General features: G+C 42.3%; 1 protein-coding gene across 8 annotated transcripts in view; it reads right to left on the bottom strand.

Annotated features, from left to right (window-relative positions):
- Positions 1–1,462: 1,462 nt before the first annotated feature.
- MYB (MYB proto-oncogene, transcription factor) overlaps positions 1,463–26,212 on the bottom strand; it is a 33,763-nt gene continuing 9,013 nt past the window's right edge. Inside the window, exons 6-17 of one of the 8 annotated variants that reach the window (XM_040965339.1) lie at positions 25,116–25,350; positions 23,814–23,894; positions 22,963–23,067; positions 20,694–20,948; positions 19,098–19,451; positions 17,464–17,606; positions 16,279–16,393; positions 16,060–16,185; positions 15,478–15,588; positions 14,028–14,135; positions 11,635–11,640; positions 1,463–2,816 (exon numbers count right to left, since the gene is read on the bottom strand). In XM_040965339.1, the coding sequence (XP_040821273.1) occupies positions 2,706–2,816; positions 11,635–11,640; positions 14,028–14,135; positions 15,478–15,588; positions 16,060–16,185; positions 16,279–16,393; positions 17,464–17,606; positions 19,098–19,451; positions 20,694–20,948; positions 22,963–23,067; positions 23,814–23,894; positions 25,116–25,350 (1,750 nt within the window). In that variant the 3' untranslated portion in view covers positions 1,463–2,705. The remainder of the gene's footprint in view (positions 2,817–11,634; positions 11,641–14,027; positions 14,136–15,477; positions 15,589–16,059; positions 16,186–16,278; positions 16,394–17,463; positions 17,607–19,097; positions 19,452–20,693; positions 20,949–22,962; positions 23,068–23,813; positions 23,895–25,115; positions 25,351–26,212) is intronic. The other 7 variants (XM_040965341.1, XM_040965340.1, XM_040965342.1 and 4 more) reach the window with 7 other exon arrangements.

Genomic DNA, 26,212 nt, shown 5'->3' with positions numbered 1-26,212 from the left:
AAATGACAAGTGTTATGTAGTTGATTCTTCCTGAACAAATGACTTTATAGACCATATGAACTATAAAATGAAAATACCTTGCACAAACTTCTGATTAAAAGATTTTTTAATAAGATTTTCTGGGGCTAAAATTGAGGTTTTTTTTTTTTTAATTAAGGTGCAATAGAAATTACACCCTGCAAGACCCAGTTGCCTGGGTATAAAATGCAGGTATAAAATGCAAACTTTTGAGTGAGTACTTGGCACAGCAATTAAGATGCTACTTGGAACATCTGCATCTCCTAGCAGAGTCTGGCTGAGTTACCGTTGCTCTGCTTCCCACTCAGCTTCCTGCCAAAGAGCATTCATGGAGGTGGTAGATGATGGCTCAAGCGCTTGGATCCTTGTCACCATTGTGGGGTCCTGGGTTGAATTTCAGGCTATTGGCTATTATAGACATTTGGAAAGTGAACCAATAGATTGGAGAGTTCTCTGGAAGTGTCTATTTCTCTTGCCTTTCAAAAATAAGAGATGTGGTCAGAATCTACAAATCAGACACATATGGTTTTATTTCCTTGCCCCAAGTCATTCAGCAACCCTCTATCTCTCACTCTGACAAAGTTCAAGTTCTGTTTAGATGGCCTGTCCACCTCAGATCTTTCCCTTTTTCTATATTTCCCCTTGGTTTAATCTATACTTTGATCTCTCAATGCCATCCTACACCCAGGCATCTGGGGATTCTTGGTTTTATGAGTATCCAGTACAGCATGTTTTGGGGAATCCAGCCTGAGAGGTAACAGGATTTACAGGAAATTAAAAAGAATTTGTGGTAGAGATGTTATAGCAAAGTGAATAGAACAAATCTGAGAGATGGAGGTAATGAAAGTGTGGCTGTAAAACATGGAGGGACACTGACCAGGTGCCTCTGAGATGCCCTGGCAACTGACTGAAGGGATTCCCAACTGGGTCTCCCTAGCCCTCTGCCTTCGGCTTGGGTTCTGCCTGAGCAGAGGTGGGAGAAACAGGGAAATCGAAGCCAAGGATAATCCTTCGTTTTTGGAGAGGTCTCCCTGAACAGAAGTGCACCTGCTAAAAGTAACTGTTCCTTTCAAGGGCTCCTGATTTCTACAATTGCCCCCTGTAGCAGGCAGTGTTCTCCAGGCTTGCATTCCTGTGCATGTGTCCTTTCTAGTGGCCTTCCACGGCCTGCCTGCATCTGGATATCAGGACCTTTCTTGTGAGATAAAAACTCCTCCCATTAAGCTCAATTCAAATGCTGTTGGAACCTTGATGGATGCCTTCTGGAAAATTCCTTCCATTTGCCTTAATGAATACTTTGTAACCTTGATTTGATGCTTCTTTCTCCGTAACTTCATGTGAAGTTCAGATGGTGTGCAAATGATGAAGAAAGGGAAGGGTTTTGAGTCTGCCCCATTTTCTTAAAAGTCCAACCATCATACAAAATAACAAGAGAACTCCAAGGTAAGTAAAATAAGGGCACAGCTTTATTTCGCTACCAGGCAGTAATTACACTGTCATACCAGAAGTTCAGTGCCAGCCATCTTGCACCAGATGTTCTTAAAAGCAGCACTGGCTGTTGACCCCCATCTCTGTTTCCCAGCTGCAAACACAGGATCCGTGCGGCAGTTCTGAGACTCTACACTTAGCAACCATGGGGGATACTGATCCAACTCAGAACCCTGGGATTAAAGAACAGCCAGGCTGAACTAAAACAAAACAAAAAAAAATTAAAAAAAAAAAAAAAACCACATAGGACATGAACAACATAGATCTCCCAAAAAAGAAGTGCAATGCATGCTTTTATAAACCAACCATCACGAAAAAAAAAAAAGACATACATACTCACATACACACATACACTCAACAATAAATGCAAAATCTCCCAAATAAGTTTTCCAATGTTTTACAAAAGGAAAAAAATGTATATATATAAAAAATAAAAAAGTCTGAAATACTAGTGCATAGTCAATTACCTAACACCAAGTTTCTTTTCTTTTCATCCAAGCTCTACTGCCCCTCTGATACTAGCAGCATGTCTACAGGCTAAAACCATAGCAGCAAAACACATTTTTCATTTGGCATTTACAAAATTAAATTACTGAATAAAAATATAATTTTTATAAAAACTATTTCGTACAGTAATAATTTTTTAAAGCAAGCTAACAAAAAACTCATAAATGTTTGAGTACAGTTAATGTACCTCCAAGGTTATTAGCCATAAATGAGCACTCATGCTCTCCATTCACTGTCCCATGATGTTTAGCCAACGTTTACAGTAATGCTTTGGCTGATTTTTTAAACAACCTATGCCTATGTTTAGTGATTGAGAAAAGTGAAATACTGGAGTACCTGTTTGTGTGTAAAATTTCAGAAAAACTTGTCACAGGAAAAAAATACTGATCTGTTGGATCTTCTAAAATACAGATAAATCATTTTTTAAAATTTGCATTAAGATATTAACAACCGGTTACAATTCATTACCTAATAATTTAGGTAAGACTGCTATTTATTTCTAAAAATCTTTTTAGTTGGGTGAAATCCAATAAGATTTTATCCAACTAAATGCACTTGGTGCTGCTCTCAACTGTTGTACCACAACAAAAATAGGTTCTTCTCCCATTCATGAAAAGTTTCATGTTGAGGAACGAAACATCCCAAGTCATCTTGAAGTGTTCTGAAAACTATAATGCTTTTCTGGCAATGTCTCACATGACCAGAGTCCGAGCTGAGAATGCATTCACGTATTTGCGAGGTTGGCCTGAAGCCGTCATCTGATCCTCTGTCTTCCCACAGGACGCAGCTTCCCAGGCACCAGGCTAATGGGGAGAAACAGCAAAGGCAAGGTCAGGCCAGGAAGCACACACGGAGTCCCGCCCCCAAAGAACTCCAATCCCATCAGGGTCAGCATACAAAGTTCCGGCTCCCTTGTAGAAAGCGGTGGATCCCTGGACTACTGAGTGTTCAACAGGATCTAAGCTGCTCACAAAATAAGTACAAGAAAACAGGCTTTCAAAAACACAGAAGGAAAGGTCCTGGTGACATACACATGGGAAAAAGAAATAATATGAACATGGGCAAGATTTGCACATGAAACACTTATCCCAACGGGTCCCATCCAGATGTAAATCTCCAACTTGTCTCTGAGGAGATTAGGGAGACAGAAACAAGAGATGAGAGAAGATTCGGTGCATGTAAGCGCAAGACCAAGCCAGTGGTTTTGTAAAAGCCCTGCTCATCTCATCGATGACCCTGAAGAGGGATTATTTTCCATGGGACAAAAGAGTCATGAAGCTTCCTGCTCTGAATACAATACGAAGTCGTGTGTCCTAACAGGTAAGAGTGTCGGCACAGTTGTGTGTGCAGGTTTGGTGCCACGCCTAGGTGAACAGGGCTGGGCTGGTAGTAGGGCACACTGAGCAATGGCTGCTGGGGCAGTGCAGCTGGGAAGACAAGGATGGACAAGATTGAAAATGACAGGTGGATAAGCAGGAATGAAATCCAAATGTGGCAGAAAAGAGAAAGGGTGCTGCCATTTGTACATTGCTGGTGGGAGGGACTGGGAGAGAGAGTTGGGAGTTGGAGGAAAGGACACACAGTAGATGATGATACCATTTTGCAAGCCCTTATCCACGCCACCCACGCTTCAGACTGTTTCACATGCTTCAGCTTATTTTCTTCTCACACAAAACACCTGCACGCAGGTGTGACTCACTGCTCCTACTTTACAAGCCAGGCAATTGGAAAGCAAGGGAAACATCAGGCAACAATCTTCAGACAATGATCGAGCAAGAATTTGAACCCCTATCAGTCTAAGAGCTCTTCTCAGGGGCAGCACGAGAAACTAGGTGAGAAACTGTGGGATTAGGGCACCAGTTTGGATCTTGGCATCCAGGCAGATATGTTGCAGAGTGACAGGGATGTCATCATACATTTTAACAGAGGGGTCTGATACAAACAAAGTTACATTGTCATGGGGTGGCCCTGGGATTCCCTCACCCCGTGGCTAGAACAAAGTCTCAGCCACATGAGGTCTGCAGTGTTATGCTCTAGTTTCTGAATGTTCCTAGGACACAAAGCCAGCTCATCAGCTTGTGTCATCCCCTACCTCCCCCCATCTGACGCAAATGGCACTGTCCTAGAACACATACATACTCTGAAAGCTCAGAGGCTCAACACAGAACCTGGAGCCCCACGTGGCAAGATGGATTCACCCCCCTCCTTCCCCAGGAACTGTATTTCACAAAAATGATGATGACAACCCTTTTGGGTGGAGCTCCAACACAAAGCATTTAATGCTTTGCTAAGCAAGATCACCAGGGTAGTTACAGCGTTCTTTGAAATAGTTCTGAATAACGGATGTCTCCTTAGAGCCAAGCATGTGGATGAAACCAACACAGTGCTCCTGTGTGTCTGCCCATCTAAACTCCCTCTTAAGAGTTTAATGGATCGCTTACCATGTTGCTGATGAAATTTTCCAGTGTGGCACTGAAAACAATACAGACAATGACACAAACTTAAAAGTAGCAAGTACATGGTGCTACTTGGCACAACGGCTGATACGCTGCTTGGGATGGTCCACATCCCACACTGCGGATGCCTTAAGGCTTGTGTCCGCACTTAGCTCCTTCTGCCATCTTCCTGCAGGCAAGAACTCAAGTACCTGGGCCACTGCCACTCACACTGCGTTCTGTCCCAGCACTGGCTCCTGTGGGCATTTGTGGAATAAGACACAGGAGGGGAAATCTATTTGCTTTTCAAACACAATGAAGATATAAATATTGATTGAAAAATAAAACCTGATGCTGTCTTCTCAGTTGCTCAGTTTGGCACAGTGGCCAGGTGACAGGGAAGGACCAGTTTTTGCGAATGCCTGGTTAAATAGGCCAGGGCTGTACCATGATGGGAACACACACTCCTTGCCTAGAAGCCACGACTGGAGGCACAAAGGACTAACAGCACAGATTTTAAAGAACCGGTGATGAAAGAGGGAACAGAATGAAACATTTGATAAATTGGTATTCTCTGGGTAAATCTGAATCTACCTGACAAACAATGTGTGTCTTGAAACAAATGGAGGCAAAGAGGGAATGAAAATGAGAACGGACACAGCAGTGGGGGAGTAAGGCAGACAGGGTGATCTGCATCTCTCTGCTTCAGGATTTTTCTATTTATTTGGACTTCTCCATGGAAACCATGTATCTCAAAAATAATACCTGCTTTTACTATACTTCGTAGCAAAAAGTTGAATTCCTACCCTTGGATCTGAGACTGACTCAAATTCTCGGTCTATTCCAGAGAACTAAATATTATTACCAAAGTATTGCATTTTCTGCTTAAAACATGACTGTGTATGTGATAGAATGCTCCAAGTGGACCCTCCGTTACTTGCGTTTGCCTCTTCTCCGGGAGCAGATGTTTAACATATGATTGATGGAAAGGGGCCCAGGGCAGTAGTCTAGTGGCTAAAGTCCTCGCCTTGCACTTGCTGGGATCCCATATGGGTGCCAGTTTATATCCTGGCTGCTCCACTTCCCATCCAGTTTCCTGCTGGCGGCTTGGGGAAGCAGTCAAGGACAGCCCAAAGCGTTGGGACCCTGCACCTGCGTGGGAGACCCAGAGAAAGCTCGTGGCTTCAGATTGGCTCAGATCGCAGCTATCTGGGGAGTGAACCAGTGGATGAAGTTCTTTGTCTATCCTTCTCTCTGTAAATCTGACTTTCCAATAAAATAAATAAATCTTAAAATTTATATATATATTTATTTATTTTTAAAAAAGATTGATAGAAAGAAGGTCCCATTTATTTCTAATAAGAACTTTATGAAGCAGAATCACAGGAGACTTCACTGAAAAACACTTTGCCCTCACTGAAATGCTCAAATTGCAGAAAAGCTCCGTGTTTCTGGGGCAGACAAGGCGACTCAGGACACCTGACTGTCTCGGTCATGTACATAGCTACTGCATGCCTCAGTACAGACACAGGAGGGTCACGAGTGTGGGTGCGAGACGGAACAGAGCGGGCCTGTGTACCACAGTGGAGGCAGTCAGCAGTCTTACTCAGAGTGCAGCAAGATGAGGAGTTAGAACACTCAGCTAGGAAACCAAAGGTCCCCTTCTCCCTTCTCACCCTGAAGCCCTGAGGCATCCTTCCAACTTTTCAAGCAGACAGAGTAGTTCTGACACAAGAGGATTAGATGCTGTTGTACAGGAAGAAAATGCTCTAATACTGTCATATGCCTCTTTGGCCATTCTTCTCGTTTTTGTTTTTTTTTTTTTAATTTTTTTCCAAATGCTAGTTGCATTTACACTAAAGAAACAATCAGAATTACTGGTTTCTGCACCCAAACTTTTGTTCAGTTAGCAACCCGTGGGGCTGTGGCAGGCATGTCACTCCGTCCTAATTCACCTGAGCGTTAGTAATCCTACCCACACATCCTCCTCCTCTGGCCTGGGAGTCATCCTGCTTATTCTGTAATGTGCCTTTAATTGCCTCTGGGCAGGAGTGAACTGCAAACTGTCTTTCAAAGCCTTAACTAGGATATCCTGCTAAAGCACTTTATATAAAGACAGATCCTTTCCAGAAGACAGAAGAAATAAAATGAGACAAGACCAGGTCCACAGGTGGTTTTCTGTCAAGATTTGATTCTCTTCATATTGAGAATCTGAATAGAATTTCTATCATGTAGAACAACTACTCTTATATTTGTAGAGTGAATTCACACAGTATCTGTTGTCACCAAAAGTCTTGGCAAAGTCTTCATTTCAAAATCTGCAGACCTAATCAAAAACTTGTGTAAGCCCTTAAACAACAGATTTTGGAAAACCAAAGTAATTCATGAGATGGTACTGTGTTTTTAAGTTGTTTTAAAGTAACAAGCAGATATGAATGGCCACCAACAGTAAACAATAAAAATTATCTCATTATTCTATTGGACCTATTTGAAGAAAACACCTCTTGGGGAAAATATTAAGCCAGAAAGCCTTCCCCAACAGTCAGCTTAGAAGTCAGTGATGAACTTGAAAGGAAATACTACTAAGGTAAGGTTATTGGTTATCAAACCTTTCTCAATAGCAAATGCTCCCCTGTGGGGGCACAAGTCAACCAATTGCTTCCAGCTTTGGGGCTGCTAACTTTTCACAGGCAAGTTTTAAAAACGAAAGGTGTATATGCGGGCAAGGTATGGGATGGCTGAAAGTCACCTCATCCACCAGCGCTTCCCCCTCCCCAAGCCTCAGTTAAGTTGCCAACATGGATGAACCCTTCTTGAACTTGGGTTCTGCCTCAGATGTCTCTGAAGAGCTCATCATCTACATACTTCCAGACTTTCCAACACTTTATATCACGCAGCCTAGGGCGCCACAATATTTTGCAAAAGCAAACTCTTTCTTTGGTCACGTATTAGTTCCAGACTATTAAGATGAAGACAGGTGTCAAATTATTCTAAAGCAATTCTCTCTTTGCTCCCTCCTTTCCACTCCCAGGAAGATTCTATCTCTGAGTGTTTATTCTAAGCGTCACCAAACAAAACAAATGAAAAAATGTCTTGTAGTGTCCGGGGCAGGATATTCCATTTCTGAGCTTAACAGATCCTCCCTTCTCAGTTAGTGTTTCTCAGTTCAACCCAAAACTTATACAGCGAAAACCTGCTGAATATATACTATCACTTGAAAGCGGGTCACTAAAATACTACTGACAGCAAACCTAAATTTTGCCCTGGTAAGTAGAAAAAAAAAAGTGACCAAGAGGGAGAACCAAATGAGTGTGGAGATATTCAGGGAGCAAGATCAAAATGCTAGATTAAGAAATGCGCAGAAAGGGCTTTTGCACATGTGCCCAGTCACAGGGGCCTGCACCTGCCAATGCACGGTACAGAGAAGCAGAGAAACACGGGTCTGACGCCCCCAATTTCAAGGACTGAGTCGAATCAGCTATGTTTGCTGGTGACCCAGTGACACAGTTCTGCGAAAGTGGCACAGGGAATGTCATGCTAGAGTAAGCAACACACCACACCGTGTGAGCCCGGGACGCCTGGGAGGTCTCTTGGCCTTTGGTTTCTAAGGACTGGGACTGGGTGTAGCTCTGAAAGCAATCGTCTATCCATCTGATCTTGGCAACCTCTGTGATGAGCACAGGCTATGCCACAGTCCCTCATTTACTCAAGAGCAACTTAATTCACCTGGCCTGGAACTCAGCTTCCATTGACCACATGCAAGCCTGCTACACTGCTCAGCAATTCCTACCATGCAAAAAGGGTGGGCTTTATTTTGTGAAAAACTGAATATTTCATAAACGTATCATACAAAGATAAGGGCAATCCCAAACACACGAAACCAAAAGGCCGTTTTACACTTCTTTGATCCTGTGCAAATGTGTTTAAGTAATCATGGCTTGAGAAATTTGCTTAAATTAAGCTCACTGTTTTAAAAAAAAAAAAAAAAAAGCATGACCATGACAAGCCAAGTCAGGAAATTAAAATTTAAGGCTGTCATTCTGTGGTTAGAAAAAAGAGGAAAGTGAGTGAGCATGAAGCATATGAACACATCTTTTAGACTCAAGTTTTAAACCGGAGTAAAGGGAAAGTATAATTTAAGAGAAAAATAGAGAAGTTCTAGAAAGCTTACAACTAAAGTATGGTTTTTGGATCTACCAATAAAAAATGTCTACTGTGAGAAATGTTTGTTAGCATCATGTATTTATTTTACCCTAGAAAGCCAAATAAAAGCAGACTGAGAAAAGCAGGCAAGGATTTTTCCCTCACAGAGGGAGGTAGGCGTGGGTGAGAGTGTGTGTGTGAGTGTGTGTGCGTGTGTGAGTGTGTGAGTGTGTTGGGCTCAGTCTTTCTTGATGATTTCTGAACAAGCAGAATCCAGGGTCAGGCGTTTGCCTCAGTGACTAAGCTACCACATAGTGTGCCCACTACCCATATGAGTGCCCAGGTTCCCATCCCAAACCTGGTCGAGCTTCCTATGAATGCTTGGGAGGTGGCAGGTGATGGCTCAGGTAACCCAGTTGCTGCCACCGCTGAGACAGGCCTGGATTCAGGTCTCCAGCTGCCGGCCTGGGTGCAGGCCAGCCCTGTGGCTGCAGGCATCTGGGGAGCGATCCTGGGAGGAATTCCCTCTCTTTGTCTCTTCGCCTTCCAAATAAATATGTTTAAATAACTAATTTCTTTAAAAACCTAGTGCTTTCGGCAATGAAACAGGCTAGGGTAAATGTTATGACTATTTCCTTAATTGTGATCACTTTGTAAGTCTCTAGACTTCATCCCGGGTCCCACATCCCGGGAAAAGGCCGAGTGCCTGGATGATGCTACAATGCGAGAATCTTCTATCTTTTGGGCCACACAAGAGACGTAAATGGAAAAAGTGTCTCAGAAAGGTTTGCTTACCAGAATAACTTGGTTGTGTCTACAACTTAAAATTAAGACAGTTTAAAGAAGTGGAGAAAGAATAAGATAAAGGAATTTTAAGATCACATTTCTTTGGGAAAAAGATTAAGCATACATCATTTAAAAATACAATATGACATAATTGAGCATATGACTTAAAGGTACATAAATTTAAGCTATTTCTAGACTATAGGTTTGAATATATATTGAAAATTCTCAGTTAAAATTCACTGTATTGGGCCCGGCGCGGTGGCGCAAGTGGTTAAGGTCCTCGCCTTCGACGCCCAGGATCCCATATGGGCGCCGGTTCTATCCCAGCAGCCCCGCTTCCCATCCAGCTCCCTGCCTGTGGCCCGGGAAAGCAGTCGAGGACCGCCCAAAGCTTTGGGACCCTGCACCCGCGTGGGAGACCCAGAAGAGGCTCCTGACTTCGGATCGGATCGGCATAGTATCAGCCGTTGCGCTCACTTAGGGAGTGAATCATCGGACGGAAGATCTTCCTCTCTGTCTCTCCTCTCTGTATATCCGCCTTTCCAATAAACAAAATAATAAAAATAAATCTTTAAAAAAAAATTCACTGTATCTCAGTAACAACCTATGAAATAAGGGTACCCTTGGCATCCTGACTTTGGTTTCCAAACATTTTTTTCCTACCAGAAGGATTCAATGCTCCTTGGGGGAAATGGCTAATTCCAAGAAGTGAGTAAGGAGAGGAAATGAACTTTTCAGTTAAACTTGGGAATGCTGCTGTGGGTTTAAGTCACCTCCTGTAGGAGGTATGGAGTCCCAGCTGTTCCACTTCCAATCTAGCTCCTTGCCAATGTGCCTGGGAAAGCAGTGGAGACTGGCTTGGGTCCCTGCACCCATACGGGAGACCTGGATGAAGCTCTTTGTTCCTGGGTCAATCCTGACCATTATGGCCATTTGGGGAGTAAAACAAGTGGATGGAAAATGTCACTCTGTCTCTCCTGGTCTCTCTGTAACTCTGCCTTTCAAATAAATAAATCTTTAAAAATTAAAACAACCTAGATAAGAACTGAATATTGTGTTCTGTATCACCAGCTACAGTGCTCAAAAGTCATTTCTGACCAGCAGCTGTCATTCTGCAGATTTCCATCATCACAGAATTTCAAATGGACTCTCCTGGGTTGGAGGTTAAAAGACTCAACCAAGTAACTAAACAAGCACATGATAAAATGATCATTTTTAGATGAATGGGAACAGTTAAATAAATGTATCCTGGACATTAGAGTATCCAGTATTTGCTTACATTGGAAAAAGTCAATTTTTGAGATGTACCTGAAAAGTATATAATAATATAGCTATAGTGTCTGAAATTTCATTACTTTGCACAAAAAGGGGAGTGTAAAATGTTAATAATTATTAAAGGAGAACACTGTATTTTTTTTTGTTTACCTCTACATATGTTGGAAAGTTATCTTAGTTAAATGTTAAACTCATAGATTCTTGTATTTCTAACTTTAAAATATCAACCTAAATTTGACTATACTTATGCAGAGGTGTGTGCATGAATTTACACATTAGAAGTAAAACCACAAAGGCCGGTAGGCGAGCCTCCAAAAAAGAATAATTTCTTTGTCTAAAATGTACTGCCAAATATGACTCATTGGTAGAATAAAAAAAACACAAATGAATAAAATAGAGCTATCTCTTAACTTAAAAATTTTGAACAAATATTTCCATCAAATAGATGTATATATTGATAGAGTTCCATACAAATAATTTTTTAAAACTTGAGAAGCATTAAACTACTTGTGGTAAAATCCTAGACATGCTGTTTTTCATAGATATTGACATTCTGGCCAACTTTTATACAATATGCATTTAGTTCAGTACCATGTTCAGTTGTAAACAGTTTTGTCTAAACACTATTTGGTTAGGCCAAAAGCTAATAGATTCAACTGGTTTTCAACTTATAAAATGATAATTGTTCCCAAATTTGTTTATATGTTTGCTCTTTGAAAATTAGAACCAAGTTTTTCAATACTGCTATAAAGGCAGGCTGAGTCCCAGGTTGAGCTCCACAATCTATGTCAGACATGGGCTAGTGTAAAGTGGTCATAATGCCAATCCAACTCCATGACCTGGAAACCAGGGGCCAAGCAATTCATGAGGGAAAGAAATAAACATAAAGAAAGTGCCTCCCTTCTGCACTCAGGATCAACCACGGGTAACAATTTTAATGCTTATTTATTTTCATATACTTGAAAAGCAGAGTTGGACACACACAGGGCTTTTGCAGGGGGTGAAATGAAACAGACAGAGAGAGAGAGAGAGTTTTCCACCCGCTGCTTCACTTTCCAAATGCCTGTAACAGCAGGAGCTGAGCCAGGCTGAAGCCAAGAGACCTGAGCTCCATCTGGGACTCCCACGTGGCTGGGCCATTACCTATTACCTCCCAGATGCATAAACAGGGAGCTGGATTTGAAGCGGAGCTGTTCAGATGGAACCAGCACTGTGACGAGGGATGAGGATGTCCTAAGTGTATTAGCTCAGTTCACTACGCAGTGACACCCACCACAGACTCTAGGAAGAATTTGAAATGGCTGCCCCTTGCATGGACAATCTTTCTAATTTCTCTTCTGTTTCACTCTCATACTTAGTGGAATTCACTCTCTTCCTCCTGTCCCAGTCCTTTGTGCTCCTGTGGGTCTTCACGTGGAAGCTGTCCAGGCTTCTGATCATCCAGCAGTGCTGACAGTTCCCTCTACCACACTTGAGCCTCAAGCAGCTGAGCTGAGAGCCGAGAGGCCACAGGGGAAGGATCTGAGTAAACTAACAAGTAAACTAACAAACCCTTCCAGCTGCTTTTGCACTAAGTATCTCACATACTGAAAAGGGAGGCTTTCAGATTCTCACATTGTGCAATGAGAAGGCATACGACAGTGAGGGGAAGTCCTTAAAGGAATGGGCAAGTTTTCAAAGCCTACTGCCCTCTCACAGTGCCGCTATTATTTTTATTATTATTGTTAGTTTTTAATCTGAAATGAGGAGAGACATTATTGTTAGTTTTTAATCTGAAATGAGGAGAGACAGACAGAGATCTTAATTCCCCTAGTTCATTCCTTAAATACCATAACAGCCAGGGCTGGGCCAGGATGAAGCCCAGAGGCTAGACTTCAATCTGGATCTCCCATGTGGATGCCAGGGACCCAAACACTAGAGTAGCATCAGCTGCTTGCCAGGCATCAGCAGGAAGCAGGAATGAGAAGCAGACCTGGCACTTTGAAACAGAAACAGGCACCCCAAACGATGCCTGAACTACTGTGCCACTCTATTGTGACTCCTTTAACATGATCACATGTGATTCCACATTTCTGAATCCAAGCTATTCACCTGCTCCATGGTTCATATAGTACGAGAGTCAAGAGGTTGGGGAAGGAGGCCTCCAGGTGGCTGGGTCTTAGGTTATTTAGTGTTGGGAACTGCTTTAAATAACTTGAAGGATAAAATTTGCATTCTTATTTACATTTGGCTCAGGATTAATTTGGAATTTGTTGTATTTCACCAATACACACACCCTCTTCAGGGTTACAAGGGAAATTTCTTTTGATATTAAAGCCTGTCAGCAGGTGGTTAGCCACTGATTAGCCATACAGCCTTCAGAGCTGACTTATCCCAATAGCCAAAAAAATTGCAATTTTTCTCTGATTAGCTAATTTCAAAGCTAAGCAATCTCTGGGCATTAAAAAAATTTTTTTTTTAATTTGCAACAAAAAGTAAACTTAAAAAAATTATCTTATTTGTTTGAAAGGCAGGACAACAGGGAGAGAGAGAGAGAAACAAAGAGAATGCACACCTGCTGGTTCATTCCCCACATGGTTACAAGAGCCAGGCCTGGGCCAGCAGGTGGAAGTTGGGAGACTGGAACTCTGTTTGGGTCTCCCATATTTACGGAACGGTCTGAAGTACTTGGACCATCCTTGGCTGTCTTTCTGGGAGCCTAAGCAGGAAGCTAGATGGGAAGTGGAACAGCCAAGACTTGAACCAGGATTACAAGCAGCAGCTTAATATACTGTATCACAACAGGAAACCCAGAAAGTAAGCTTTTAAAAATATTTAAAATAAGGAGATATGCATGTCATATATATTTTAGTCCTGCCACAGTAAGAATTGTTTTCTTACATCATACTTTGGGCACTTGTTCTCAAAAATGTCCATCATGTCTCACATGAGTAGCAATAAACAGGGTATTTTAAATCACAAAAAGTTACCTAAAGACACTATTCCTCTACATCTAAAATTTTAAGCAAAAAATCCAGGATTGGGCCTACTGGTTAGGATATCATGAGTCACACTGGAGTGTGTGTGTGTGAATCCTGACTCAAGCTGCCAATGTAGACACCAAGGGGCAGCAGTGACGGCTCACGTATTTGGACTTCTGCCTCTCCATGACAGATTTAGATCGAGTTCCATCTCCCAGCTTCAGTCTTAGCCCAGTTAACTGAGGAGTGAACCAACAACGGGGAACTTTGTCTCTATTTCTCTGCCTCTTAGGAATACTTCCTAACATGAGTTATACAATGTGAAAGAAGGATAACAGCTTTTTAGTAAGTGGATCTTTAGAAAACAATGCTGGAAAAAAAAAAAAGAAGAAACCAATGCTGGACTTGTCATTACCTGTAAGGGACTGGCCAGGGTCCTATTTTTAGGTACTGTAAATGCTTTGAGAACATTGTCTTCATCCTCTGATACTGGTGTCATTAAAACGGAACTTGTAAGAATATTCTAAAAAGATGGAGAACAATGTGGAATAAAGGTGATTAGATAACATGAGAACCAACACAACGTTCACACCGTAGACAGGAGGTCACTATCAGATGACACACACTGGCATGAAGAGTACAGGCATCTGCCAGAGATGCTCTTTCCCATGGGTGAGAAGGAGAACTCAACTAGGAACTAACCCTAATCCCAATGTGGTAAAAATCATCAGAATTGAAAACTCTCATCTCACATACTTCTAAGCATGTGAATAACAGACATTCAAACAATTGCTAAATGAACTCAGAAATACTTGCACTTAAAAATAAGCGATTTACTGGGCACTAGGAAGAGAATATTTTATCTCAGATACGGGTACAGAACTATCCTAGAGATACAGATTAACAGCAGTTTAGTAAAATGGTGAAAAGCACAAAATTCAGAACCAGATTTTCAGTTCCAACCCAGCACAGGTATTTACTAAGGTGTGTGATCTCACACAAATACCAAAGTCTCCCTGTGTCTCAGCTGCCCAGTTGGTATAATGGAAATGATGAAGTGACCCAAGGGTTACTGCTAGGATTAAATGGATTAATTCATCTAAACCCTTAACAACACGACTAAACACTCGGTCCCCACAGAGCAAATATTAGCAATTTGATTAGCTCACAGTCTGCAAGCATTCACACATCACAAACTCTAAAAGTTATGAGAAGTGATGCAATGCACTATGGGGTATAATCCTGGGTATTTACCCTAGAATTCCCTGGTTGAAACAATGCCAGGTTCTACATGAAACCAAACAATAGACAACTAAATAGGAAAAGAAATACTTCCTTCAGAAGACAGATAAATGAAAGGAAAATGCAAAAATTAACTTCCTATTATCACAGAAATGCCCATGCAGATTTTTTTAAGCAGCACAGACATAAATCATAGGAAAACAAACCATGAAAATTTTGGTATTTAAACTCTCAGTTCTATATTCTACTATAGTAAGAGCCATGTAAGAGAGACTCTTCAGAAATAAGATGGTTTAACAAGTGAGTGCTGGTGCTGACACTGTGGCATGGTGGCGTAACTCACTGCCTGCAGCCTCAGTATCCCATATGGGTGCCCATTCCAGCCCTGGTTGCTCCACTTCTGATCCAGCTCCCTGCTAATGTACCTGGGAATGCAGCTGAAAATGGCCCAATTACTTGGGTCCCTGCACTCACATGGGAGCTTCTAGTTCCTGGTTTCAGCCCTGCCCAGCCATGGCCACTGAGGGCCACTGGAGGTTTGAATCAGTGGGTGGAAGATTTTCCTATCTTGGCTTCTCTCTCTCTCTCTCTCTCTGTAACTCTGGGACTTGGGCTGTACTTACAGGTGCATCTGCCACAGGTGATGCCTGAGGGAACAGCTGAGTATTTAGATTGTCCCCTTCCCAGTGGTTGGAGCAGAAGAAGTTTCCTGCCTTATCGGTAGGAGACTCCACCTGAAAACAAACAAGAAGTGATTTGTTATCTGTAAAACCTGAACTTCCCAGAAACACTGACTCCCAAGTGCACATTCCTGACCAATCTCTCAAACACTCATCTGCCAATAAACTAAAGCTGTGATCCTTGCAGATTAGATTCGCTTTCACACTCTGATTGAAAAGTAATTCCAATTCCCTATGGTATCCAGAATGAAGGATCTATCTTCTATCTAACATAAGTAATGAAAAAAAAAATAAAGTAAAAAGATGTTTCCTTCCCATTGCTTAATCCTTTGTAACATGTCTTCTGTTCAAGCAGACAGGGACTGGGCTTTCCAAAGTAAAGATCCAGTGTGTCCCATCTGGCTGTACTTTATCCTGAATGTCCTGTGAAACCATTGGATGGCAAGTGTTCTTCACACAAGCACTGCTGCCAGGGACACTGAGCTGCAGGACACAGCCTGTCCCTGCCAAAGGCCTCGTGCTTACCTCTTGTTTGATTTTCTTCAGCAGAGGAGGACCATTTTCTGGAAATTCAGCCACAATTCCAGACTCATCAGACTCCTGTTTGATCACATCTTGCAGGTCTTCTACGAGATGAGAGGGTGTCTGAGGCTGAAGGAAAGAAGGGTGGGGGTGGTTCATCAGAGGGAAATGCCCAGCCACTGGAATCCTCCAGCTGACACCAAGCTGGTCTTGAGCACTTACTAGCATCTTCAGGGGACCATATTTGATTTCTTGAGCTGCAAGTGCATGCTTGAATGGTGTAGGCGTTCTTGGGGAGCTTTCCAGGATTGACCTTTTGATCGCTGGAGTTCTAAAACTTTCAAAAAGAAAACATAAACACTCAAATAAATGGACAAGTCCCTGTTTCATTATTCTACCTATTAAGTCTCATATTTTTTCACTGAATATGCACTGATATTGATATGGAATTGGGCATGTTGATCAATCATAGATACTTGTTCAGAAACAGATTATATATATATATAATGTATTAAACAATTATATATATATATATACAAAGATTTCATAATAGCATACCCCTAAACAAAGAGTATAAAAGCATTTTTCATCTCAAGGGTTCGTCATGTAGCATCCACAGGTTTGTATAATGACCATAAATCCTGTGGACAGTTTTTTTTTCTTTTTTTAACAACAAATCAATGCTAACTTTTTGTTAAAACAGGGTCCACATGATAAAATATGCCAACCTTTGAAGATTTACTTTTTGTACTGGGAAATACACGAGAGTGGTTTTTTTTCAAAAGTTTCTTAGAAGTTACATTGACTTTCTCTATCATTTCTTTGAATTGGCTGCCTTTAACAAATAAAAAAGATTGCTGAGCCACTTCTTGGCTTCTAATCATATATTTCTGGAGATGTCAAAAGAAAACCTAATATATATATATATATATATATATATATATATATGACCAATCTCTCAAACACTCATTTGCCAATAAACTATATATATATTTAAATATATATATATATATATATATATATATATATATATATATACTCATCCTGGTTCTCAAGTTTAGAATGAGACAGGAAAGGAGACTGAAAAATCTTTTTTTCAGTGACATGAAAAGTCTTTAATGAACAAGCAGATAAACAGGATACAAAAGTTCTAGGAAAATCAGCTTTTTGTATATAGGAAAAGTCAGAGTGAGGGCTGACACATACTTCAAGTGAGCCCCACGCTTTTGACCTCCAGGCAGTTGTGACAAGCCCAGGACAGACATTTTCAATTTGGAAACATACACAATTATATACAAGTGAATCAGTCACATTATACATGTAGCAATGGATCTGACAGATAGAAATGGCATTGCGTTCATTACATATAAGCAAACAATTCATCTGCTTTTTGAAGCAAGGACTTACATAGTATTCTCCTTTTGTGTTTTCACAGTCTGTTCTCTAGGAAATGGTGTTGTAACAGTCAACTTGTGACCACTGAGAGGGGTCGAGGTTAAAGAAGGCATTTCCAAGTCTAGGTTTTCATGGTTACTGGAAGTGTTTAAGAACTAAACGTGGGGGGGAAAAAACACTTATATTAAATAGTGATTTCTTTTAGTCAGGCCAATTTAAAAGTCACAGCTGGAAAAATATTCAATATGTTTTACTGACCCACAATATAATAAAGATGTTAAAAAACATTTAGTGGCTAGAATATTGTTTTATTTTAGTCAAGTGTGACTTCCAAGTAAGGAAATGAGGAACAATGCTGAAAAACTGGCAAAATCCCAAGAAAATACTTTCAATAAATGCCATCTGCCACTAAGGAGAATGAAAAATATACTCTTCATTCATTTTTCAAGTGTTTTGTTTGGAAATTATGCTTCTTTCACATTCTGGTTTCTCTCTTGAATAATCTGTTAAACCAAAACTATGGTTCCAGCAGGCTGATATTATGTGCAAAGTTCTTGAATAATAAATGATATTGCTCAGAATACTAAAGTTCTGGAAGGAAAAAAAATAGGTTTTCCTGAAATAAGTCCATAGTCAGGTGAGTGAGGAAAGCCCAGCGGATGTCTTGCTCAGCCTGGACTCTCACTGCGCCCAGCAGCATGTTACAACCCCCAGGGCTTGCCAGGCAAGAGACCATGTTCAGCTACGTTTGATGCCTTATTTCCCAAACGCACACACCTACGGATTCAGAACACTGAACAAATACTTGCAGAACACGTTTAAAAAACATAGGCAAAAAACAAAATTCGTTTATTTTGGTGAGGGCATCACCTATATCCATGTAAAGCTATTCTCAAAGGCAGTTGATAGGGTAGGGAAAAATGCTTGCCAGATTAAAATGATCTGTTAAGCTCATTTATTTTAGTAGCAGGTGTACGTGGAGAGTTATAATTCCCATGCCTTTACAGAAAAAAAAAAAAAAACTCCATGAAACAAGAATATTGAGTGGTAAAAACTATTCTAGAAAACTACAGCACAATTTTTTTTTTAAAATCCAAGTTGAAAAAAATTAAAATTAAAAAAAATGATTTTTCTTCAGTTCCTAAACATTTTTGCTTAAAGATGGACTGGAACTTTTACATTTTCTAATTGCATCGTAAGTGTTATATAAACACAGTTTGGTTCCTTCCTTCCTTTCTTGGGTCAGTGAATCACATCATAAATGAAGAAACAGGCAGAAAATATGTTAAAATTGTCATAGGAAGGGATCAGAAGAGAGAAGAGCAAGGGACAAGCATGTTAAAGTCTAGTGGTGATGGAAATGAAAGCGCATCCCATGCAACCGACTACCTTCCAAAATACCCACAGAGTAAAACAAACAAACCAACAAACAAAATCAGAGAATGAGGACAAAACCATCAGCCAGTCCACATGCAGCCTAAACTCTGGGAGGCCAAACGACTGAGTGATGGCTCGATCCCATGACAGACTAAAATCAGCGAGGGCAATGGCATTAGTCATTTGTTCCAAGGGATTAGTTTCTAGATTATTAAGGTTCAGGTAGCTTGTTGAAAATCAATAACAGCTGTACAGAAATTGTGCTCTACCTGCGAGGGGGAGAAGGGGAGGCTTTTGACAGGGGAAGGCTTGGGAGGTGAACTGCTGATGTCAGCAAGCGGCAAGGAGCTAGCATCTCCACTAGGCCCGGAGCCGGCCTGGCCGCGCTTTTTCCGGAGGATGACCAGTGGGACTGTGCTGGGCCTTGCAGGAGGCGAGGCCTTGGGTGGCTCAAGCGGCCCCTGGCTCAACATGCGTCTGTTCACCCTCTCTCCTGCAGGTCTACTGCCAGGCCCCTCTCTCGGTTGAGGCTGCAGCACTTTGCCTGCGTGCTGTGGGCTAGGTGGAAAGGCTGCTTCTTCAAAGAATTCAGAACGGCTGAGATCACACCATGATGAAGAATCCTGAAACAATGTGGGAGGCACAGAACTTTGAGACAGTGTGTGCGTGACGGTTGCTCTCATTGCCTGCAACACAGCACTGAGAGAGCAGGCTACTTGCAAAGAAAATGCCTTCCTGTTGGCCGTGGGAGTGAAAAGTTGGCAGGACGGTTGTCAATGATGTTACCTTAGGGTCGGCCCTGTTGTCCAGCCTCAGGCACCTCCCATTTCTCCAGTGCTCAACTCAGGGGCCCTTTTCTGGAGGGCACATCCTAGCCATATTCATCTACTGTCCAATGGGCATGCAATAAATGCGTTTTGCACTGACTTGGGAGCAAGGGAATGAATTGTCTGCTGGGGAGGTGCTGAACTGATACGAGCGTGGTCGCGCTCAGTTGAAACACACACTGGTCTGCTAAAGTCATGTTTTCTGGAGTCAAGCACCACTGCCAGTGAACGGATACACACACAGTGAACTTCGAACACACCAAAAGACCTTAAGTGCCGAGTAAAACATAATTCTTACTGTCCAATCCAAAAACAAAGCAAAATCCTGGAGAAGCAGGAGGAAATACGTTTTTAAAAATTGAGAGTTAATGGGCCCGGCGTGGTGGCGCAAGTGGTTAAGGTCCTCGCCTAGCACGCCCGGGATCCCATATGGGCGCCGGTTCTAATCCCGGCAGCCCCGCTTCCTTTCCAGCTCCCTGCCTGTGGCCCGGGAAAGCAGTCGAGGACGGCCCAAAGCTTTGGGACCCTGCACCCGCGTGGGAGACCCGCAAGAGGCTCCTGGCTTCGGATCGGCATAGTATCAGCCGTTGCTCTCACTTGGGGAGTGAATCATCGGACGGAAGATCTTCCTCTCTGTCTCTCCTCTCTGTATGTCCGCCTTTCCAATGAAAAAATAATAAAAATAAATCTTTAAAAAAAAAATTGAGAGTTAAGAGTAACTCAGACACTATTCCACAACCCAAGTTTTCCTTTATATGTTCATAGAGTTCACTAGTTTTAAATATAGGCTCTGTGGAGAAAGAGTGGGAAAACTTCCATTTGTTGGTGTAACCTATGCAGTCTGATCACTGAAAAACAAACAAACAAACAAAAACAGATTCACTGGGACAAAATCATCCTTGTACTTTTACATGCACCTGTGCTGCCAACATACTTGTATTTGCTACAGAAAATGGTGGTGAGCTCAGAAACAGGTTTTTTTTTTTTCCCCTAATTCCCCTTCCAGAAATAGTAACTTGCTTGAACCGCTCTACTTACAGAATCTATGAACTGGAGTGTTTCTGCAAATTCTAAGAGGTTCTTAACATTGTCCAGAATGGTGCCCTGGTGGACGATCATGCACCTCGCTGGCGAGGCGCTTTCTTCAGGTAGGGAGCTGGGATCCACTGGCAGCGAAGGAGTAGAGTGGTGTTCTCCCAAACAGGAAACAGGTGCACTGTCCCCGTGGGGTCTGCTGTGGTCGGCAATGGAGGTGCTGTGCCACCCAGCGTAGCTGCACGTGTGGTTCTGTGTCTGAGGAAAGGGGAGTGTGGAAATAAGAAAGAATGGGGAGCAGAAAGAGAGAAGGAACTTAGCAATGATGTTGCACAAGGTATCAGATGCTGTTGCAGGAAAGATAAAAGGAGTTGCACCATCCAAAACTTATGCCTCCGAAACAGTTGTCAAGATGTTTCCTTTTTATCAAGGCAAGAGCCTGCTTTCTAATAGTGCCACAGGTCACACCTCCATGCCTGTCTTGTCATCATTTTTGCTGAAATTTTCATATCATGGAACTATATTATGAAGTACAGTTCTCATCCTGCCTGCCTGGATGTCTGTTCAATGTCATCGAAAGAGGTCAAGAAATGATGGCTCAGAGTGAAGACTTGCTCTATTTGCATTCTAAAATACAAAGGGCCTGAGGATTCCAGAGCTGCTTTGATCTGTACACAACTCTTCCTGATGCTACAGGTGGTACCGATGCAGTACAGTGCTAACAAATCAACAAGGTTAGGAAAGCAGATGGGCATTAACAGAAATCTCCACAGGGCATGAGCATGCAACAGGACAAATTGCAAAACACCAAAGTGAAAAAGTGGTTGACCAGCACAGTAGCCTAATGGCTAAAGTTTTCGCCTTGCATGTGCCAGGATCCCATTCGGGCCCCTGTTCTAATCCCAGTGGCCCAGATTCTTATCCAGCTCCCTTCTTGTGGCCTGGGAAGGCAGTCGAGGACAGCCCAAGGGCTTGGAACCCTGCACCCGTGTGGAATCCCCAGAGGAGGCTCCAGGCTCCTGGCTTCGGATCAACTCATGCCCAGCCATTGTGGCCACTTGGGGAGTGAATTTGCAGATGGAAGACCATCTTCTCTGTCATTCCTCCTCTCTGTACATCTGACTTTCCACTGAAAATAAATAAATCTTTTTTTAAAATGTAAAGAAAAAATGGAATTTAAAAGATAAGCTCATTTTGAGGCCCCCACATTTTCAAAATGGAGGCATAGCTTCTCCATAATATGTATTTTTCTATGAATATTTGGAAGACCTTTTGTACCTATGGATTTAAAAAATTGAGATCAAGGGCACCAAAAACAAAAACAAAACGTGATCTTTGAATGCCATTTTCCACAATTTTCCTTAGTTCTCTCCTGTAGATTTCAAACTATGAGGGGCTTTCTCAGGCTGCTTCCCAGGCAGTTGGAAAGGATGCCAGAACTTGGCCAGGCACTCACAGAGCTTTCATGCATTCGAACAAGAGAGAAGCTAAATTCACGACTGTCAGGATTTTACAGACACCTTTTTTACAGGTAGGTGCCGAGCATGTATCAACTCATGTCTGAAATGATAATATGTAAAAATATAGGTTAAGGCAATAATAAAGAAAAACAACCGCATCCGCCCCCACAGAGTTACAGAGACTTCTTGAGAATGCAGATTTTCATTCCTTTTATCTTTGCTAGCCTTGGAAATGCCTGGAAAAATTTAATGATAATGACAATCGCAAGTGAATATTGTGTTTCTATTGCAATTAGAGGGGGAAAATAAAGTACTATTTGCAGTTTGGTCAATATATGTTCTAATGCCAAATGTATTTTATTCTTATATTTTCTTTTTAAATGATTTATGTATTTATTTGAAAGACGGTGGCAGAAAATAAAAGATTTTCCATCTGCTGACTTCACTCCTTAAATGGTCACAATGGCCAGGGCTGGTCTTGGCCTTAAGTCAGGAGTCAGGCACTCCATCTGGTTCTGCCAAATAAACCTAAATTCTCAGGCCATCCTCCCCCATTGCTTTCCCAGGTACATCAGCAGGGGGCTGGATCAGAGGGCCTGTGCTCTGAAGGGCACTGCTAGCACTGCAGGTGGTGGCCACCGTGCCACTATGCTGAGCCTCTCCCCGTTCCAGCAACTTCTACAGTGTAAACACTAGAAAGGAATGGGCAGCACCTTGGGCAGGACAGGATTTACTAGAGTAGAAGGAGGAGACAGAGGAGCACTGGGGTGCGAAGATGCTATCCGTCCCTCCGAGCTCAGGGTGACACTCACCGGTAGCGCCTGCTGTCCTTTGAGCTCATTCTCAGTTGACATGAGGAGCAACTCCAATTCCTTTATTCGCTTCTCTTTCTCGGGGTCTTCATCGTTATAGTGTCTCTGAAAGTACAGGTTGAGGGGAAAAGGACAAAAGTCTGATTGTATGGTCAGTTGTCACCAAGCACCCATGGCCCTCAGTGTGAATCCAATGCCAAGCATGTTCCATCACTAAGACATCTTAATGCTTCCTTATTTCAGACTTCGGGAAGAGACAGGAAATATGAGGGTGGACTAGATACTGACTTTGAGTTGTTGAAGTTACGCTATCAAAGAATCAGAAACTTTCAAGTAAACTCATTCTAGAAGCTAAGTCTGGTAGTTTGCTGGCCAGAACTCTGCCTTCTTCTCCACTACTCCATTTTCCTTCCTTCTTTTTTAAAATGTATATCTTGGGGGACGGACACACACACACACACACACATAGAGCGCACAATCCTAACTGCTGCTCCACTCTCCTGACACCTACAACAACTGGGACTGGGCTGGGCCTGTACTGAGAGCTGGGAGCCCAGTGATGCACTTTCAATGTTGGCAGAAACTCAATGAGTTGAATTATCACTGTAGCTTCCCACGTTCCACACCGGCCAGAAGCCAGAACCTGTCCATGGGCTGGGTATCAAACCCAAGCACTATGACGTAGGATGCATGCATTCCAATGGGCAGCCCAACCATTAGTCAGAGGCACACCCTCACAGCTTTTCTCTATTGCAGTTGAGCAAGTGCAAGTGTACAGGCAGAAGGAAGCAGATATCTTTGAAGAGTGAAGCCCTGAGGGACTTCTGAGTTTCTCTGGGAGATGCTCTTACCTGAATGGCTGCAGCGGCTGGCTGGGGGACATTGACTATATTTACATGTAACGCTACAGGATACGGAACAGGACTGGGCACCTAGAAAGAACAGGCGGAACACAGGGTGGGTCATTCCTGCTTGCATGTGCTTCCAGGGGTAGGGCAAGGCAGGGAGGGGCGAATGGGGGTATTCTGGGACTGGGGGGAAAAAGGACTTTGAAAAATTCATGTAACAATTAAGAAAAAAAAAAACTTTGCCAGGTCTTTATAAACAGCTACACAGTTACAGCAAAGTCATGCTGGACATTCACAATGCTCAGCAACCCTGGAGAAAGGATCCCTTGATTGGAGAATAATACACCACAACACTGTAAAACACGGTCGAGAATGTATGCAACAAGTTGCACTGGAAAAAACTGATGGCACTGGAAGTTCGTAAATAAAGTTTGTTACTTGGAATAACTGCGGTTTAATAAGAAGCATGGAACTTCTTCTGAGAATTAATTCACCTGAGACATTTCTGGAAAGCTTGTAGTCAAATGCTTGAAACGGGTACAGAGGAGTAAAAACTGTTTATGAATACATTTTGCATAGGATTTTCATCTGATCTGTGTTCTTGGATAAGGTTCATCATTCATACTGCTAATTCTAAGATTAACATTGCTGGATACTTTTTCCTTTATTTGGCTTTTCTTCTCATTATGAATTGTTTTTCTCTAAATAGGACTATCTAGAAACGAGAGAAGAAAGCACTGAGAATTCGCGCAGAGCATCAACAGCACAGAGTTCTGTTCCCAACTCAGAGTAAGAAAGTGAACAACTGAATGAATCAATGAAGACATTTCTGCCAGGTCAAAGCTGGAAATGAACTTGGAGCTAGCCACTGAATTTCAGCGTCCAAATCATCTCTCCTTTAAGTAGAATATTAAGTTTACTTTTCATGTTTGAACAAAGATAGTGCGTGCCAAATTGTCTCTCTATTCCCTGCCCCTTCTTCTGTAGTACAACTTGAAGCAATTTGACACCCCAAAGCTAACTTCCAGTCAGATTGGAGGCAGCAAGTCAGAATTGGACAATTTGCTTTCTACTCAATGGTACTTCCCTGTGTAACCGTGGACAAACCCGTGACCTTGCCCTTCTCTAGACACATCAGTCAGGGATAACAACACCTACTCCCACTCACTTCAAAGGGTGAAAGTGAAGGGCAATCATGATCATATTCATGAAAGCTCCCCGAGAAGTGTACAAGCACCAGGTGTTATTATCACCTGGCGCGGAAATACCCAGCTTGCTCTCATTCAGTTCTCGGGAGTAGCTTACGTTTTGTGCTTCAGAAATGTGGTAATAGGAATAGTCGCTGTTCACCGAGGGCTGGCCCGCTGCAGGGAGTTGTGCGGAAGGTGGAGTGTGAGCAAAGCCCATCAAGTGACTGCTCTTCTGGAAATTCGTGGCCACTGTTGGCTGGCTGGCTTTGGAAGACTCTTGCAGATAACCTTCCTGTTCGACCTTCCGACGCATTGTAGAATTCCAGTGGTTCTTGATAGCGTTATCAGTTCTGCACAGAAATACATCACATCCAACTTGTACAAACAACAAAAAAAAAAACCCTTAACTTCAGCTTACAGTGAACTGACAGAAAACTGTTTCTAACAGAGATCTTTCCTTTGGGTCTACTAACAGTTCTTTTCCCTTCTCCGTTGTCTTACTCTTTTCTACCTCCCACACTTTCCTTGTTGACTTGTTTAAAATCTACAGAAATCTGTTACGTACATTATCTGGGAAGTGTGTAGCTTTCTAAGAGTGTTTCTTCTGACCTTGTGTTTAAAGCTCCAGCTATCCTAGCAAACTCCTCTCCGGCCTCGGTGCATCTACGCCCCACCATGGGGACCTGGAAAAGCCTGGTGAATGGGCGACACCGCTGCCTCAGTGTTCACACTTCGGCTTTCAACGCACTCGTGAGAAATTCTGGATATAAAAATGTCGAATGAAAACCTCTGTAAATGTTCTTTACAATCAGAGAGAGGGGAGAATGGAAAACGGGATCCCCAAGGGAAAGACGCCAACCCCCAACATATTTTCAAAACTGCAAAGTATTTTTACTAAAGTCTTCCATTCTCAGGAAAAGTTTCTCAATTAAAAAAAAAAAAAACCGTTGGTTAGCCTCCTTTTTACTATTTCCATGGGGGTGGGGGAATGCATGCCACAGAAAGAGGAAGTTCAATCACCCCTTTAATTTTTAAGGAGAATCAACAAATATCCTCTGAGACCGTAAGGGAGAAAAGGTTCCCTTTAGCCAACCTCTCAAACTTTCTAGGCTGTCCACGGAACCATGGGGACAAAATGCCTCAGATATCACAAGAAAGCACAACATAAACTGTCTTTGCAATCATCTTCATTTTTGGATTAAAAAGCTGAAG

This window comes from Ochotona curzoniae, unplaced genomic scaffold, assembly GCF_017591425.1.
Source record: "Ochotona curzoniae isolate NIBS_2020 unplaced genomic scaffold, NIBS_Ocur_1.0 scaffold_3890, whole genome shotgun sequence".
Taxonomy (NCBI): Eukaryota; Metazoa; Chordata; class Mammalia; order Lagomorpha; family Ochotonidae; genus Ochotona; species Ochotona curzoniae.
This window is presented reverse-complemented; position numbering and strand designations above follow the sequence as displayed.